The 18,113-nt window shown below is 35.6% G+C and overlaps 2 protein-coding genes across 3 annotated transcripts; both read right to left on the bottom strand.

Annotated features, from left to right (window-relative positions):
- Positions 1 to 388: 388 nt before the first annotated feature.
- LOC114822564 (uncharacterized) lies at positions 389 to 7,073 on the bottom strand. The gene is made up of 2 exons (XM_029097135.1): positions 6,901 to 7,073; positions 389 to 575 (listed from the first exon to the last, which is right to left on the bottom strand). Exons 1-2 carry the CDS (start codon positions 7,071 to 7,073, stop codon positions 389 to 391), a joined length of 360 nt encoding a protein of 119 aa, XP_028952968.1.
- Positions 7,074 to 8,795: 1,722 nt separating this feature from the next.
- LOC103414783 (serine/threonine protein phosphatase 2A 55 kDa regulatory subunit B beta isoform-like) lies at positions 8,796 to 17,695 on the bottom strand. 2 transcript variants are annotated; one of them, XM_029097133.2, is made up of 14 exons: positions 17,163 to 17,695; positions 15,523 to 15,626; positions 15,317 to 15,415; positions 14,957 to 15,076; positions 13,000 to 13,209; positions 12,532 to 12,623; positions 12,038 to 12,156; positions 11,526 to 11,649; positions 11,131 to 11,254; positions 10,281 to 10,349; positions 10,097 to 10,188; positions 9,933 to 10,010; positions 9,767 to 9,837; positions 8,796 to 9,632 (listed from the first exon to the last, which is right to left on the bottom strand). In XM_029097133.2, exons 1-14 carry the CDS (start codon positions 17,275 to 17,277, stop codon positions 9,496 to 9,498), a joined length of 1,554 nt encoding a protein of 517 aa, XP_028952966.1. In that variant the 5' UTR covers positions 17,278 to 17,695; the 3' UTR covers positions 8,796 to 9,495. The 2 variants fall into 2 exon arrangements, with proteins under 2 accessions (XP_028952966.1, XP_028952967.1); XM_029097134.2 differs by having other exon boundaries at positions 13,003 to 13,209.
- Between the last annotated feature and the right edge of the window lie 418 nt (positions 17,696 to 18,113).

Below are 18,113 nucleotides of genomic sequence, written 5' to 3'. Positions count from 1 at the left end.
AAACATGGTATGAATAACATTACTCATAAACTGAAGGTTCTTTTTCCTTTCGAAGTATATATTCTCAAGTATGCATCGTCTCGATTCGATTCCTTGAGTTCATCCAACTTGGTCAACGACAGATTATAATGCATTAGCAAAACAAAATCTAAACTGATTTTGTACACTGAATGATTTCAAGGAAAATCCACAACCAGATATCAAAATATGGATCTAATTCCATATATTGAATTATTTTGTAAGATATGTCTCTTTGCTGGCTTTCCAGCTTAAAACTTATACTTCTTAGAAAACAAAACTTATCAAGCAAAGTAAAAATCCCGACTCAGGGCACTTGCATGTAATCTCCAAAAAATAACTAAAAGATTTACTCCTAAGGTGGCATCGCTCAAACGTAGTAGCCGGTAAATGTAAATCCCCTTCCTATGATCTCACCGCCGCAGAACCAGGCGAAGCATTCAACGCCAAAAAGAGCAACAAGGCCAGCATTCTCCACATTCAGCTCCTCCTTGCTTTTTATTGCATTCTTGAAATGGCCAACTTCCTTCCAGAATGCTTCGTAACGAACTGGAATGCTGCAGAGAAAAAATTACGAGGAGCAAGTTTAAAAATCTGATAATTAAATAGCAAATTCTAATGTGATCCAGTATCTAATATGATGAAAAAAGCAACAAAATCTCTGGTCTAATGAACAGAAGATAAACTCATCTGATTATTATCAAGATATGTTGACGTTGGGTTTTCAGCAAAGATATGATGGAACATCTTCTTGTAAGTTGTGAGTGTCAAAGAACATGTGCTCACTATTTCTTGACATACAGTAACTTGGTCAATCCGAGTTAATAGTTGAGAAAATTATGGAGCTTTATTTGGTTAGGTTAGGAGTCCTTGTTTAGTGCAATTAATTATGAAAACCTTATTTAGTTGACAAAGAATTTGTTACCATTTAGGACTATAATGAAATCCTAATTGATTTGGAATATCCCTTTAATCAGTTAATAGGCTGGATTAAAGGGATGAGTGTCTATATATTAGGAGGTCCCTGTACTCACAGAATTATCCTATTCTAGTGCAAAACCCTATTTCTGTGCACAAGGACTTTCGGCTGCTAGAGTGTAGAAGTTCCTCCTTGAAACCCTAGCAGTCATGGCTTCTTCTTCCTCCGCTTTGGAAGATAAGTTTATTTCCCTTTAATTGTTTGATTGGTTTATTGTAGTTATATTTGTTATATCTGTGATCCTAGTAACTTGTTGATTTTCATATTACATCTTACATGTGGTATCAGAGCCACACAACAAGCTTAGGGTCCAATATAAAGGTATAAGCAAAATAATTTGTTTATAGAAGACTGATTCAATTGTTTGTTCCATGGCGACTCCATCAGAGCCACCCAACGTGGCTAGGGTTCTTTATTTTTACTAAAGGAACTGAGGTATATATTTGATTCTGGTTAAATTAATGCTTCCGCTATACTCTAACCAATTCTTCTGCAATTTCAATTGCATGATGAATAATTTCATGGTATTCTTCGAGTTGTGTTTGTTACATTTATGCAGAGAATTACATCCATTCAGAGTAATGAAAACACTTGGATGATCTTGGTTAAATGCTTCCGCAATCTTGAATGAGTTTGTTGTAAACTTGCTGCATATTTCGCACGCATCAAAACTGGTACTTTGCATATTGGCTAATTGCTTCCATCAGAATGGCATCAAATAGAAGGAGTATCAGACTTCAACAAATGAAGTAAAACTTTAGGAATCAATATCATTTATCTATCACTAAACGACTTGACAAATAAGTTGATGATTGATTTTATTTTGGATGAACCATGTGAGTGTTTGCTTAATGGTTCTTGGTTAGAGGTTCAACTAATTAACATAAGCTTGAGACGCAAATATTTTTCCGGCGGCTTTTGGCTCTATTCGGCGTTTTTCATTACAAATTCTCCCATATATGACTACTGTTTTGCTAAAGAAGTGAGTTTTCTCAGGTTTCTTTGTCTCCTATAAACCCTAAAATTATATATATATATATATATATATATATATACATACATATATATTGGTTCGACTAATTGATATGATTCTGGTGTTTTTTCTTGTTTCCGCTTATTGCCATATAAACTAGCCTTTAAATTTTTTAAATTTAGTAAGTTTGCTTGTATTCATATTATTTTGAGTTGATGGATCAAATTAATCTTATGGATACTGGTTTCCTAGGTGAGCCATCATAGAAGATTTTATCGGCTTTCATGCTTGCAAATTTTGAGTTACAATTGTTAATTAACATGTTATAAAAGGCATTCCCAATCTGTTTGTTTTCGATGAACCGATACTGGTGAAACTATTTGCAACTTATGTATATATAAACAAATTATTGTATTATGAAGGATTGCTTGCTGTCATAATTTTGATGTGTGGTTAATTACATTATTATGAATTGCTTTCAGTCAGTTCGTATTGGGGTTTTCAATTTTTTTAATAAATTGATTCATTGTGGTGTGATTTATTTCTTGCTAAACTTTTGTCAAAATTAATCATGCTAAATTATAGTCCTTCCAAACTATAATATTATAGGGGTATGACTCCATTAAATTCTCATTAAAAGGAAACCCATTCATGTCGATAACCTGGGCTTGATAGACTTCCATAACTCCAAATATTTTGAAATTCGGTCATGTCGTAATATTAAATGGATTGTAGACGTTGGTATCTTTCCACGTTTTTTTTTTGACAAGAAATGGATTTATGGTAAATTTTTAAGAGTGATACCATGTTGCTGGAACTCTGCGGATTTCTACAGAATAGTTTGTTTGTGATATTATTTTGATATATCAATGTAACTCATAAATTCATGAAATTTTAGTATGATATACATTGAGATGTTGTTTTTTTTTTTAAATATGAAAATTTTCACAAGCATTGGTTTGAAAATGAATTTTTGGTGAATTTTTGATCTCGAGACTGTACTGAAGAATTTATGCAGTTTCTGCAGCACATTCCATTTAGATTTTATTTTTAGCTCACTTGTAAAATCGAACAAACTATGGAATTTTGAGTGATAGTAAATATATATGTCTACTCATTTCTGGAAATTTTCATGCACATTGGAGGAAGATTGAAGTTTTGGTGAATTATTTAATCTCGGGTATGTTTTGCGGAATTTCTGTTGTTTCAGCAGCACAACTTACTTCGATTTTGTTTTTAGTACACTTGTAAAATCTCAAAAATTATGAAATTTTGGGAATTAACAGTTTTTTATGTTTTCTTTATGTCTGAAAATTTTCATGCATATCGGATGAACAATGAATATTTTGTGAATTTGTAATCTCAGGTCTGTACTGAACATTTTCTGCAGTTTCTGCAGCACCTCTCTTTTCGAATTCATTTTTGGCTTGCTTAAAAATTTTAAAAAATCATGAAATTTTGTGAAATAGTAGCCATATATGTCTAGTGCATACCTAAAAATTTTCATGACAATCTAAAGAGAATTGAGTTTTTAGTGAATTTGCAAACTAAAGTAGTACTGCTGAATTTTGGTACTTCAAAACTAGTTTTGTTATGTGATATTGTTTCACTGATTTGTGCACATCTATTGGTACCAATTATCATACAAGTTTATGGTTCTAATATGTCCTTATTTTATGCAAATTATCAATACTAATGAATTTTATAGACAACACTAATTAAATTTTGATTTAAAGATGTATGGGTTTGTTTTGTTTAAACCAATGTTTTGTTTGGTCATCAATTTTGATTATGATGATAATTGTCTTTTGAGAGAAAATTGGAAAGTGGCATCAATTTACTAATTGATCATTTTGGTCCCTATCGAATAACTGAATAACCATGTTTCCTCTTTCGAGAACTCTATTGTTCAATGTCAACAACGACATACTTTTGTGTCTGATTGAATCTTTTGAGAATCATTGAATATCCAACAAAATGGTTATTACGGTTCTAAATCAGAATTCTAATTTACATGGTGAATACTTTTGTCCCAGTGGGAATTTCAAGAAATCACTCACCAATTATAAGTTAGTATTATAGCAAATCATAAAGTACTTCTAACATATTTTCATCTGGCCAAAGTTGTTGAAGCTATATGTATTTTGTGTATTTTATGTTTTAGCTAGTTATGCAGGTATTTTCTTTGCATGATTAGTTTCTGCCCAAAGGTGTAACAATCATGCAATTTGCAATTGGTTCGATCCTCCACAACTCGACTACATCCATGATGAATCTTGCAGAATCGAGAATGAGTAGGTAAATTTGCCAATCTTTTGCCTTAATTTTCTGTGAGTTCTAAATTGGATTAAAATTATTGTTGAAAAATTGATGTTGTTGAGATATCTATGTGTTTACCTTAATTCTACTTTGTTTTAGAATTAAAACATAAATTTTGAGTTTGGATTCTCTTATTAGGTTTCATTTTAATTTATGACCTAATCTTTAACACATATATGAGTCTTCTCTCATACACTAAAATAAATTTCGTAGCCATTTGTTTATCTAATCACTTGTCACTTTTAGATCGATTAATAATGTTGAGATATTGTTCCTTATATAAGCCTAATTTTTGACACATATAGATTGGTTTATTCTGTCCAAACCAACTATTTTGTGACTCAACAAATTTGTTTAAGAAATTTTAATGTTTTGGGCATATTAAAGATTGTAAATTGGTTTTATTTAAATTATGATTAAATGTGAAATTTTGGTAGAGCTTACACTATCTTTATTGATCCAACTAGCCTATATTTTGTTATATGAAACCCACTGTCTCTAGTGTTTAATCTTGCAATTTGGAGTGTTTGCCCAAGTGGGAGAAATAATATATTATGGGCTTCACACTCATCGATTTCTGCATCCGAAGATAAGATGTAAATCATGATATTTGTTTATATTTTATTTGTTAAATGTAACTAACCTTGCAGGAAATTTTACTTTGAATCACTATCGTTATTTATCAATTTTGAACTGATAAATACAATACGACCAGATTCATATTCATGAAGGATTAATGGGTACATTTTGCTCAAAAGTGTTTTACTTATTAATTCTTGGTTGTTGTTCAAGAAATTGAACTTGTGATTTATATGTTATTGATGAATAATTAATCTGCTCAAAAGTGTTTTCTTATTCAGTACAACTATAAATCAATGTATAGTGAAACATGAAATTGACAAGATTGCATATACTTCATCTGCTCAAAAGTGTTGAAGCTATATACGTTTGCCCTTGTATTTTATGTTTTAGCTATGCAAACCTAATATAATCAGATTCTGTCCAAAGATGATTCTGGAATTATATGTTTTTGTTGCAATCAGAAAACGTTCCGTTAAAGTTTTCTATTTCTGTCAAATGTTAGATGAACAAAACGGACCAAATGATTTTGTATAGTTTTTCAGTCACAAGAGTCACTTCCCTAAAGATATCTGGAATAAAGATGTTGAGCTCACAAATTTTATGTTTTAGATCCCATGACTAATGTCTTGCTAATAGGAGTATTTGAAAGGTATCTGTTTCATTTTGTAGACATTTACAAAGTTTTTTTTTACTCTCTTAATCAGTGGGAGTAATAATAATTTATGTAATTTTGTCTCTTTTAATCAGTGGGAGTAAGATATTACCTTTTGTGTTTAAAATTTGAAGTGTTAGTGACTAATATTTTAAGAGTTTTTGTTTAAGTTTTGTTCATAAGTTTAATAAGAGGTCCTAATTTTGTAAATAGTATGTTGTATGTTACTTGTCCTCTTATCATTTTATAAATTGACAGAAAATATGAGCCATGCTTGCATGAGGCTCAGTTCAGGAGTTGATCTTTTGCTTATCAACCTGAATTTAACGAATGATGTCAGGCAACATTGTGCTTGTAATTTGATATTTGTGGTAATAGAGTAAACATGTAGAAGCAATTACATGTTATTTTCTATGATCCAATATTTAAACTACTAGTGACAAGTTGTTAAAGGTATAATTGCAAATTTTGGTGGGACTCAGTGATCACCTACCACTTAGCCAAATAAGGATCATGTTCTTGAACACTCAAGTGGGAGAATGTAAGTTGTGAGTGTCAAAGAACATGTGCTCATTATTTCTTGACATACAGTAACTTGGTCAATCCGAGTTAATAGTTGAGAAAATTATGGAGCCTTATTTGGTTAGGTTAGGAGTCCTTGTTTAGTGCAATTAATTATGAAAACCTTATTTAGTTGACAAAGAATTTGTTACCATTTAAGACTATAATGAAATCCTAATTGATTTGGAATATCCCTTTAATCAGTTAATAGGCCGGATTAAAGGGATGAGTGTCTATATATTAGGAGGTCCCTGCACTCACAGAATTATCCTATTCTAGTGCAAAACCCTATTTCTGTGCACAAGGACTTTCGGCTGCTAGAGTGTAGAAGTTCCTCCTTGAAACCCTAGCAGTCATGGCTTCTTCTTCCTCCGCTTTGGAAGATAAGTTTATTTCCCTTTAATTGTTTGATTGGTTTATTGTAGTTATATTTTTTATATCTGTGATCCTAGTAACTTGTTGATTTTCAGATTACATCTTACACTTCTAACACACGGTCACGATCCTACAGTTATTGTTTATCAGTTCGAGGATGCCTGTTTTAGCCAAACGTTTCTTAGCTAGCCACATTTTGTACATAATAGTACAACCTTCGTAGTTTGTAGTAGTAAAAGTTAGTGAAGACTCAAATCATAACGTGCCAATCTTAGAAAAGTTAGTGCAAGATTCAATTCAGCGTGCGTTCCTGAATCGTATCCAAGATCACAAAGAAGGTGGTACTAGTACTGCCGACAGCTGAATTGTCGGAACAAGAAGTTTGCACTGATCAAGTAGTTACAAGAGTTCATAAATAAAGAAAAGGAGCAAATGCAAAACCTGGCAAGACGAGTATAAAACAGTTGTTTTGCTAATGTTTGACATTTCTCAATGGTGGGGAGCTCCTGGACATGGTGCTTGTTCTGCTCTACCATCTGCTTGTAATATGTTCTTCCATTCTTGAATAAAATGTTTGACGCCTGAACCAACTTCGGTGGAAACTTTGATGCCATGGATACGAACCTAAAAGTAAAAATGGCGCATTAAATCAAACAACTGCAAGTATACTCAACAACATCGTGATGATGCAAGACAAAAGGAGAAATTTCGATCAATATTGTACTCCAACACTATCCAAATCCTTTGATCATGATCTCCCACGCCAAATAAAAATACTTGAACAACGACAACCAAATACTTGTGGTGTTCATGCTTGTGCCCATCAAATCGTTGAGGACAATGAGCGCAATCCATTGTAACAGAACGAAATAAACTCTGGACAGTTTCTGAATCAATCAGACAATCTTCTCCAAGAAAAACTTAGCGACTTTTGAACAAGTACTCAATCTTGAACTCCAAGTTTAAAATCAAATTGTAGGGTCGATGATCACGGTACACAACAACAAACCAACACAACCCGCATTATTCCCAACTCATTCAACACTCAACGTGGATATTCAAATTAAAATTATGAAGACAGAAAATTGATAAAACACCTTGAATTGTCTTTGGGATTTGGAGTGAAACAGAACCCTAAACGCCCGAGGAAGAAGCTGATCACTTGGCTACTATTTCGAAATTTATACTGTAAATGTAATTCGATATTATTTTCCTTATCCCATCCTTTTCCTTTTCTTTAATTATTAATTATAACTTATAAGTGGGTTGAATTTTGTAATCAACTCAAAAACTAACCGGCCGTGTTCATTTTATTTTTAAATTGGACATGTAACCTAATTCGTGCATGTCCTCAAATGCAAGATGGACTGGCTTTGGGTCCAGGATGTGAGTCCGAAACAAGATGGAGGTGCGTTACAAAGTCAGTCGGGCTTCTCTTCTCTCTCACAATCTCTCCACACCTCCTTCCGCCGATTTCATCATTTCCGAAATTGAAACATGACTACTTTGATTTTTCTGAGATTTAATTATGTTGCAAATAAGGGGTAGGTTTGTCACATAGCGAATTCGTAATGTGATGTTTGCTAATCAGTTAACTGTCTGCGAATTCATATGCTAATTTCATCTTTGCTTTGCATCTTGGAGGCCTCTTGACAACTGGAATACCTGATTATTCAGGACGTAAGTGCCAAGTAACCGAACAAAAAAACAAAGTGCACAAGAATGGCACTTACGTCCCGGAAAATGCGAGTATTCCATTCGTCAAAAGGCCTCCAATCTGCAAAGCAAAGATGAATTTAGCATATGCACTCCCATATGAATTCGCAGACAAGTAATTGATTAACAAACATCACATACGAATTCGCTGTGCCGAACCTACCCATTATTTGCAACATAATTAAATCCCAGAAAACTTAAAAATTGCAGATAAACTATGAAAAATATGGTATAAAATCAAATGGGCAAAGATTAAGGAATACTCCTCACAAGTCTGATTAGTCGCGTGATGAGATTAAGAAAGTAACATGTATGAGCTTATTACAAGTCATTTTATTCGACGTGAAGCTCAGTGACACTCCTCCCTCGGCTGCTTAGGGTCGATGCCAATTGTCGTAGGCAGGAGACTTGTCATTCAAGAAACACAACTAGAGGGTTGCGTGATAAAACGAATTCATTTGTTTCGTAAATCAAAACTGAAGAATTTGAGGCCTTGTCTTTAATCCAATTGAAGGGAAGCTTGTTAATTTTCACTTCAAAGCACGGCGTGCGTTCGAAATAATAACTTCCAGCTAAATCTAACGGAGTCCGACAGGAAAAAGGGAAACGAGGCTAGTGAATTGAACATCAGAACCGGGGTCCGACAGAAAACCCATGTATTTTCAAAGAGAAGCCTAAAGCAAACATTTGCTTTGCTTTAGTTTACAGAATCTCGAAGCTACAATAAATAATAAACATCCTTAATGAAATTTCAAGCATGACAAAGAATCAATAAAAAATGAACTGCAAGTTTCAACAGCTCTAATCCCACCAGGATTTTTTCAGTAAGGAAAAGAAAAGAAAGGAAAAGAAAAGAAAAAAAAAAAAAAAAAGACACTAGATTTTAGCTGAAAACCTAATGGCAAATATTGAACATCCTTTTTAGTACTTGTTGCAGGAGAGCTACAATCACATTTTCTTCTCCACTTCAACCCAACACAAATTGCAAGACAACACCCCAAACATCTTCTCCTTCAAAGAAGATGAAGGTGCGGGCAAAAAAGATAACGAAATAAAAATGGAAGCGGGGTTGGGAGGGGGAAGAAAATGGAGACGCTACCCCCTGGAGGAACAAAATGAAGTTGCTTCTTCCTTGTGAATTCTGTGAGAGCCACTTCTGGCCCTTGAGAATGAAACCGTATGCAACAGGTTCAAGGGGGTGTCTTGAAATGTCAGAACTAATGTGGCCTCCAATTGACTGGTTGGTGGGAAAGCAATAGAAACCTTCTCCAGCAGCAACCTAAAAAGCTAACCGAAAACACATTTCTTGTTGGACTGTCCTTATGCATAGTACATGTACAAGCTGTTAGCAGCAGCACAGGCTATTGAGTTCTCGGTAGGATGCCATGCCAAGTGCAGCAACTTTGTTGTGAAATCATAACAATTTCCGTTTGCATCAACCCCGGGGATTTCTGCTCCTGTGATAGATTTTGCATGGGGTAGACAAATAATATTCTTTTAAGTAAATTATACCCAAAAGAGAAAGGCCAACAAACCAAAGAATGTTCAGTGTTATCAAGTCAATGGTAAATGGCAAAGACAAAGCACTTACCACGTCTGACAACTCGTGTTATGCTACTGCTTAGGGACCTAGAAGGCCTAGAAGGAGTCTGAACTTGTCGCCTAAAAAAACCAGAGAATACATTATATAATCGTCAAAATTATCCATAACCTAAACTCCCGGTCAAGCTTCCTGATGTTATTTGAGTTAAACTTACCTCATTGGATTTTTGCTGGCTTCTAAGGTTGTTGCCTCAGTACTACCAGTGGCAGAGCCAAATACACGGAATAGATTGCTGAGATCACATTAATACATATTAACAAAACCCCAAATGATTTTTATCAAAATGATAGGAAACAGATACAAGGCACCAAAACACACCTGTACGAGCCCGTTGCCACTCGCGACCCATCACCACTCAGACAACACTCAAATTTATCGAAGATAGAGTCGTTCTCATATAAATCACACAGCTGGATACATTTAAACAAGATAATCAGGCTTAAGCCCATTATAGTAGGCACAAATTACATGTTCACCTTTCGTTTGATGACAAGAATCTCACCTTAGGTCTTAAATATTCATGAACCTGGAAGGTTTGGACCGGACCTGAATCCATGTTGATGTCCCATAACTGACAACCATGTGAACCAGTTCAGATAAGATAGCAGGGAGATAAAGATCCCACACACATCACATTATGGGAGAGCAAGACTTTATAGTTTAAGCAGCTACAATTTGACAGAAAAATCACACTACGCCATCAGATATCATGCTGAAGTAGTTAGTAAAACTATCTAAAGGTATTATCTCTCCTCAAATAATTAAGGAACCCCAATTTAGGACATACTTTGGACGTCTAATTTCCCTTTAAAATCATTTGTTTTTTGGAGAGAAAGTGGGAAAACAAATAAAAAAATTTTGCCACACCATCAATGCCAAGATCTCAGTTTTATGGGTAATGGAAATGTTAGGAAGGGTGCAGTCTTGGGTGAGGTTGTAGTTACTAGTTAATCACATTAATAATCCTCAATAGTCCTTTGAAATGGTCTGGGTTCATGAGTGTTATTGTACGAGCAACCTTCTACATGCATAACAAGTACACCCAGAAACATACAATAGACTCAAAACTAAGTAGAACTCAGAAAAAGAGCTAATCATTGTGTGTGTATCTGCAGGGCACGTATGCATGTGCCTCTGCTACCATTATTTCAACACCCAATAGCATCTACAGGGAAATAATTCATTCAGATTTCCGTATACTTGTGAAGGAAATGGTTTGAAGGCTTAGACCATATATGTAGCTTTCCAGACACCTAATGTATATATATAATATCATTTTGCCACACTATATCATTACACAGTTTTTATGATAAGATAAAGCAAGTGAAAACCAATATAAAAAATAAACAAACCTTAAGAGTCATGTAATCTCGGCTAAGTATATATCTTCCTTCCTTTCCAAACTTAATATCTGAGATTGAAGCAATAATCTCTGTGAAAAATGATCTAGCACCAGGTGCCTCCGGTTCCTCAAATCTGCACACAAGATAATTTAATAACAAATCATGTAGTCTACAAATAACTGATGCTATTTTAACCAACATGTTGACAACCAACTAATTATTGAAGAGAATAGTATTTCCCTCTCTTTTCCCCCCGTTTAATAAACGGCAAGAAAAAGGTAATCAAAACATGTCATTCATCTCTCCAGTTTGCACTTAACACCCTTACTCTCTTGTCCCCCTATAGTTTTCGTGGTAGGTGGACTACAAGATGACAACAATTAAATAGAAAGACAAATGCTTACAATTTAGCATGAGAATCACACAAAGCGGACTGCCGCAAATCAATGAGTCGAATGGAGCCTTTGGAACTGCTGTAGGCTAACGTATTGCAATGGGTAGGGTGGAACTCTGCTGATGTTATCACCTCTGCAATAATACAAAATGGGAATTCAACAGGCATGCTAGTATTTTTGAACATCTAGCCAATCTTCAGGGCCGCAACAGTAGCACCGGAAGATGTAATACCGGAAGAAATTAAAACTTCTATATTTTGATCTTTTTAAACAGAGTCCAAATTGCAATTATTCCTGGGTACTTGAAAATTTGAATCTCAAAAAGCCCTCAGCTAGATGCACGAAGATGCACAGATGTGTCCCCGCACACATTTTGAAAATTATGGACTTCAACCCAACTTCAAGCACCATTAAAGTACTTTTTAAACAAGTTCCACTGAAACTTTTTATAACTTAAAATGTAAAGCAGAAAAAGAAAATTTGACTATGACTGGGAATATGAATATATTAATGAAGCTTACCGGTTAAATCTTCCATGTTTGCAGGCTTCACATCAACAATATTGAAACTTTGATTGCTAATTTCCAAGTTCCAAAGATTTATTCGCAGATCATCAGCCGATATAAAAGTTTCACCATCACTAGGAAAAATGTAAAAGAGAGTTGGCAAACATTTGTAGCAGGATGCCAAAAGTAGGCAAACAAAGTATCATAATTAAGATATGCGAAAAGCCAATGATTATGGTTCTTATCCAGTTTTACAGTTCAATGAACAACTATTTACCATTACAAACAAGAAATCCAGCTGCCGAAATTGGATGATGTTGTGCATGGTCAATTGAAAAATAGGAATTGGTTATACATTTTAGCAAGATTAAAACAAGCATAAGGATTATAATGTTTAATAGTCATAAGGATGTTAGACAAACCCCAAAGTCAAATATAAAGCTATATGTACTACTAATGATGTCACAGACGAAAACTGAAAATACAATTTCAGTAAAAAATAGAGCCACCTGTTGTTTGAAATTGAATTGATATGATAATCATGAGCATGGGCATACACTCTTCGACATCTAGCGATTAGGCTAGTCTCATGGCTAGTTACCTACACAATCAAGTTTTAAAAGTTAGTTTGCGATGAAATTCAGAAAACTACAAATGTTAAAGAATCCAAAGAAGGGGAGAAAGGGGTAAAAAAGACACAGCAGGCATTGAAGTACCACAAGGAGAAGGTTTTAAAGATCCCAACTAGCTGAGTACAAGGATAATAAGCATAATGTGAATAATTTGAGTCTTCTAAAATAACCTCATTTGATAAATCAACACTCACCCATACACGCACGCACATAAATGCGTACACACATATGTATGGTTATATATCAGACAATAACACCAAATGATTAAATGAAACAGCATAACACAATGTGCTAAATTGCTAACATAAGACACAATGAGAAAATGAAAATTGGGTTGAGTACTACCACCTGTGGCAATCGTAACGTGGGAATGCCTCCTGGTGGAAATGAAATGTCATTACTCAGACAACTGAATGATTTGTCTGGGCCTCCTCCATTTGCAAGATACGTTTTAGGGCTACTCAAATTACTTGAACTAGCAAGACTGCCATTTCCTACAGCTTTTGAAGGATCCACATTCATTTCAGAAATTTTCTTGACCTTCTTTTCTTGGACCTGTTCAACACTCAATCAAATAATGTAGAAAAGGTTTTTTGATAAAATGTCTTATTTGTCATCATTTATTTTTAATCTCCAGAAAAAAGAATATACACGTACCAGAAAGTTATATGAAGTACATCAATAAATTTATATATACTGCATTACATCACATAGTGACCATCTCTAGAGCTATGGTAAATACGACCTCCTCTTACAAGCACAGGCTGTTCAGTAATCGAATGTTTCAATCTTTCTCAGGAAGTCAAAGAGTTAGAAACCTACACCTAGAGTGCATACAGCTATCTAGCACCGCGTCTATTCAAAGTCCAGACAATTGCATCTACAAACATAGAGCTATAAGCTGGTAATCCAAATCTTCAAGGGTAAATTACATAGTAGCCCCTCAGGTTTGAGGTCTATTCCCATACAACATCTTTAAAACATTTCACTTTCATACCTCACGTACTATTTTATTTCAGAATAATACCTCCATTACATTTTCCATCCATTGATCCGTTAAGTGCTGCCAAATGTGTGCCACGTGGCAAATTTTATTTTTATTAAAAAAAACCTTAATCTTCTAAATAAAAAAAATAAAAAAGGTTAGAAAATCCAAATCCCATCACCCCACCCCCCCACCCCCATACCTGAACCTTAAAATAAAAAAAATAAAAAAAAAAGAACCAGAAAACTTGGAACCCCGATCCCATTATCCCCCCCCCCCCGGGGCGGCAAAGTCCAGATCTCTGCAATGCCCCCCTCCAAATCATCTTCCATCCGTCGTGCGCACCCATCCTCCACCTCCTCCTCTGCACCCATCTCCACCTCCTCCGCGCACCCATCTTCCCATCTTCTGCTCCCCCAACCTGCATCCCAGAAAGAAGGAAAAAAAAAAAAAAACCCAAAGCACCCACCCTCCGCCTTGAGATGGGTTTTTTTCTTCTCTGGGTTGCAGGTAGTGGGTGCGGAGGAGGAGGTGGAGGATGGGTGCACAATGGGTTTGGGGAAGACAAGAGGGGGAAGAAAGGGGTGGGTTGCAAGGAAGGGGGGGGTCAGGGAAGATGAAGATGGGTGTTTTTTTTTTTTCCCTCTCCTCTTCTTCTGGGTTGCAGGTTGCATGGGGGGGGGGTTGCGGGTTCAGCTTTTGTTTTTGGTTTTATTTATTTATTTTAATTTAGAAGATTCAGGTTTTTATAAAAAAAAATTAAATTTTTTTTTTGCCGCATGGCATGCATTTGGCAGCCACGTCAGTACTCAACGGATCACTGGATAGAAAATGTAACAGATGTATTATTTTGAAATAAAATAGTACGTGAGGTATGAAAGTGAAATGTTTTAAAGATGTTGTATGGGGTTGTAATAGACCTCAAACTTGAGGGGCTACTATGTAATTTACCCAATGTTCAAATATTCAAGGTAGCAAGTGCCTTCGCCCATGAGCGGTAGGCCTCGGGTTCGAGACTTGGGAGCAGCCTCTCCATAAATGGGGATAAGGCTAGCCGACATTCACCTCTCCCAGACCCTGCGTAAAGCGGGAGCCTTGTGCACTGGGTACGACCTTTTTATTCAAATATTCAAGGTCCTCAAAAAGACCCCAAGTAAAAGAGCTGCATATATTCTCGTATTGATTATGACTTATACCATAAACATGTAAGCAGACACACAGGCTAGGCAGTTCAAAAAAATTGGGCACCGTTTCTCTCATGCTGTCGCCCACAATTCTAAAAAAATTTAAACTGCTACAGGAGTGTTGCTTTCATACCTTCCAAAACTTAATTGTTTTATCATTTGTGGATAGGAGAAACAGGGCACCATTAGCTGTTTGGCACCATCTGATTTTGTTGATTTTCTCCTCTATTTCCAAACTCTTCAGATAGTCAAACTGACAAAATAATATGCACAGTGACCAATTTCAATACATAGACCAAAGGTAAATAAATAGGGAGGTGCTATTCACCCAACCCCTTTTGACCTTCTACACACAGCTCAATTTCTGGCCATCAGATCAAAGGATAGAAATTAACAAGGGTTGTGTTGCAGGTAAAAAAGGGTGTGTGGATAGCACCACCCAATTAGTTATGATGGTGTGGTAATGCATTAGTAACCGCAAAGAAAAGAATACCTCAGGTTCATGGCTCTGAAACTCTGTTTTGTAACGGAACTCAGGATGCCTACTAACTGAATAATCCATCCTCTCCAAATCCCTTCTGGAGCCACCATGCTACACATTACAGCATTCAAATACAAGTTAAAATTGCAGAAAACAAAAAATTATGGCATATAAACCTTGAAATAACAGAAAAGACTTGCAAGTGAAGAAAAACACACATCTTTCAAATCTGTTCTCTCAAAGAGAACAACCCGGCCCCCACGGTCACCAGTAGCAAGATGGTCCCCAGTTTTATCAAATTCAATAGCAGAAATAATGTCAACTGCAAAACAAGAAAAACCAGATGATAAGTGAGAAGTCTTAATGTTGTCCTCATATTATTAGAAAGAAGAAAGTATAAAGATTTAACTTACCAGATTTGTCTAAAATGCTACACTAAAAAATATGTAACTGGGAACAAGTCAAACACTAGAATTTCACTTATCATAATTCCTCCCACCTATAAACTTTTACAGGCTAATTATCCTTCTAAATAGACACAAGAATTCATTCCTACCATGTCAATGCTGTGTGCCAGCCATGAACCTCAACTAGCTAGGCTCTGCTATATGAATCTAAACTTACCCTTACCATCTGTTTTGTATTTTCTGTGTACAAATTCATTACTTGTTAACCGTCCGTATTAGTCTTCCCATCTAACTCTTTTGTCATTGATCCTTCAGCTCAATTAAAAATAAACCCTTAGGGTCTGTTTTCCATTTTTTTTTTCATCCCACTGCAGCTACAATATTCATAATGCATCCATTCATCTGTTGAAAAACTATCCTCATTTACAAGCACTGAGAGTCTCATAAGTCATAGCAGAACCCTTCTTCGAACTCTAGTTCATAGTAGTAAACATATTAAGTTTTCCACAGTTCTACCATACATCAATCCAGAATTTGATTGGCTCATCTTTAGCAACGTAAATTGTGAGGGGAAAATGTATTGACTGCAACAATTAGAGTGGGGACATGGCAATACTATTATAACATGCCAAAAAACCAATGCCTATGCAAAATTCTTCTAATGATCAAATGAGAATTACTGTTGGTTCTGAAAATACTCCCAAATTGTTCATTTCCAACTGCATCACTAATCAACTTCTTCCAATACCTATCCCGGCCAATTAGTGGCAACCCAACCTAAGTAACTGACTTTCTTACCACATAAGTAACCAATGTGTAAGTAACTACGCCAAAATATAGAGCGCTATTCAATAGACGCACAAATTACTATAATGTAGTTACATTTTTCGCCTTGGTAACATATAGATTCATGACAGATATATACAACTATTTACCCGATAGAGGAAAGACACCTAAACACTGGCATTTTGATTGAAGTCCTACTATTTCCAGCAGGCACAGAACAGTCCAATATCAAAACAAGGAATGGACAACAACAATGATGCAAAACTATATCGCAAAAATAGGCATGTTAACAACTTAAAAGAACCATTTATACGACCAAACAAGTGAAACATTAACTAAAATCGCAAACAGAAACCACCACTCACTAAAGCAAGCTCAGTTCCACACTGTTTGTTCATAAATCCAAAACAAAAAAAAATGCAACCTATACTCACAAGCACATCTCTCCACCAATTTCAGACATAAAGTCCGCTACTTTCCCCAAATCAGAGCAAAACCCCCACAATCAAACACTCATCATTCCACGACCTAGATGCCGAAACACTAATTACTCAACGACCATGATCCATAACAGATCGAAAGCTAAAAAACTAACCATGAATGCAACACTTGAACAAAAATATCGATTGGATCCAAAAGGGTCGTGAAAGTTTTGAACAAAATACCTTCCTGAACTTCTTCACCGGCCGTACGCTCGCCGAAGACCTGAGAGAATTTCCATTCCAGAGGCGGTGTAGGACCCCCCGGAGCTGCTGCGACGACCTCATCGCCCCCGTTCATTTCTTGGACCCAAGCAGAATCGAATTTACAACGGCCCAGATTACCCAAACCCCAAATTTTCCACCAATCCAATCAGCTTATCGAAGATCGCTATCTGGGTTTACAAGATCAGAGACAATAGTGGAAAACCCATATCCGAAAAACGAAATAAACAATCACAATGGTTTCTGGGTATTTTCCAATTCAACCATTTCAATACAAAAACAACAAAAGGCCTCTCTCTTTCTTCTATCTCTCCAGTACACGAGCTCGCTCTCTCTCCCCTCTCTCTCTCTAGAAGGAGAAAATTGGGATTTTCATATTAATTTATTTGGGAGAGATTTAAAACGACAGAGCAAATCCTTCTTTTGGCTTCTGAGACCAAAAAACACACTTCTCTCTGTGTGTTAAGTAGGTTCTCTCGATTATGGCCTTCTCTAGTTTCCTCTTTTTTTTTTTCTTTTTTTTTTAATTTTTTAATTTTTTTTGTGTTTTGGGAGACTTGATATAAGATCACCTTGTAAAGTGACAGATGGACGGCTGAGAGACTTTGGTTGGGATGTGGGACCTTGGGAGCAAAAGGGTAGTGAGAGTGGTGTGATTTAATTGGTTGGTGAGGAGGTGCAGTGTTGTAAGCAGGTGAGTTTAAAATTAAATAAGGGTAAAGGGAGAAAAGGTGATTGTGGGAAGAGAAAAAGATGAGATTTCCTCAAATGACATGCAAGACCTTCTCATCATTTGGAATTTTGTGTTATTGTTATTTTCATGTTATAATTTTCTAACAAAAAAAAATATTTGGCTTATTTGGTGGAGATTTGTCATTGAATGCATGAGATCATTATTATGGAATGTAGAAG

This window comes from Malus domestica, chromosome 17 (assembly GCF_042453785.1).
Source record: "Malus domestica chromosome 17, GDT2T_hap1".
Lineage (NCBI taxonomy): Eukaryota > Viridiplantae > Streptophyta > Magnoliopsida > Rosales > Rosaceae > Malus > Malus domestica.
This window is presented reverse-complemented; position numbering and strand designations above follow the sequence as displayed.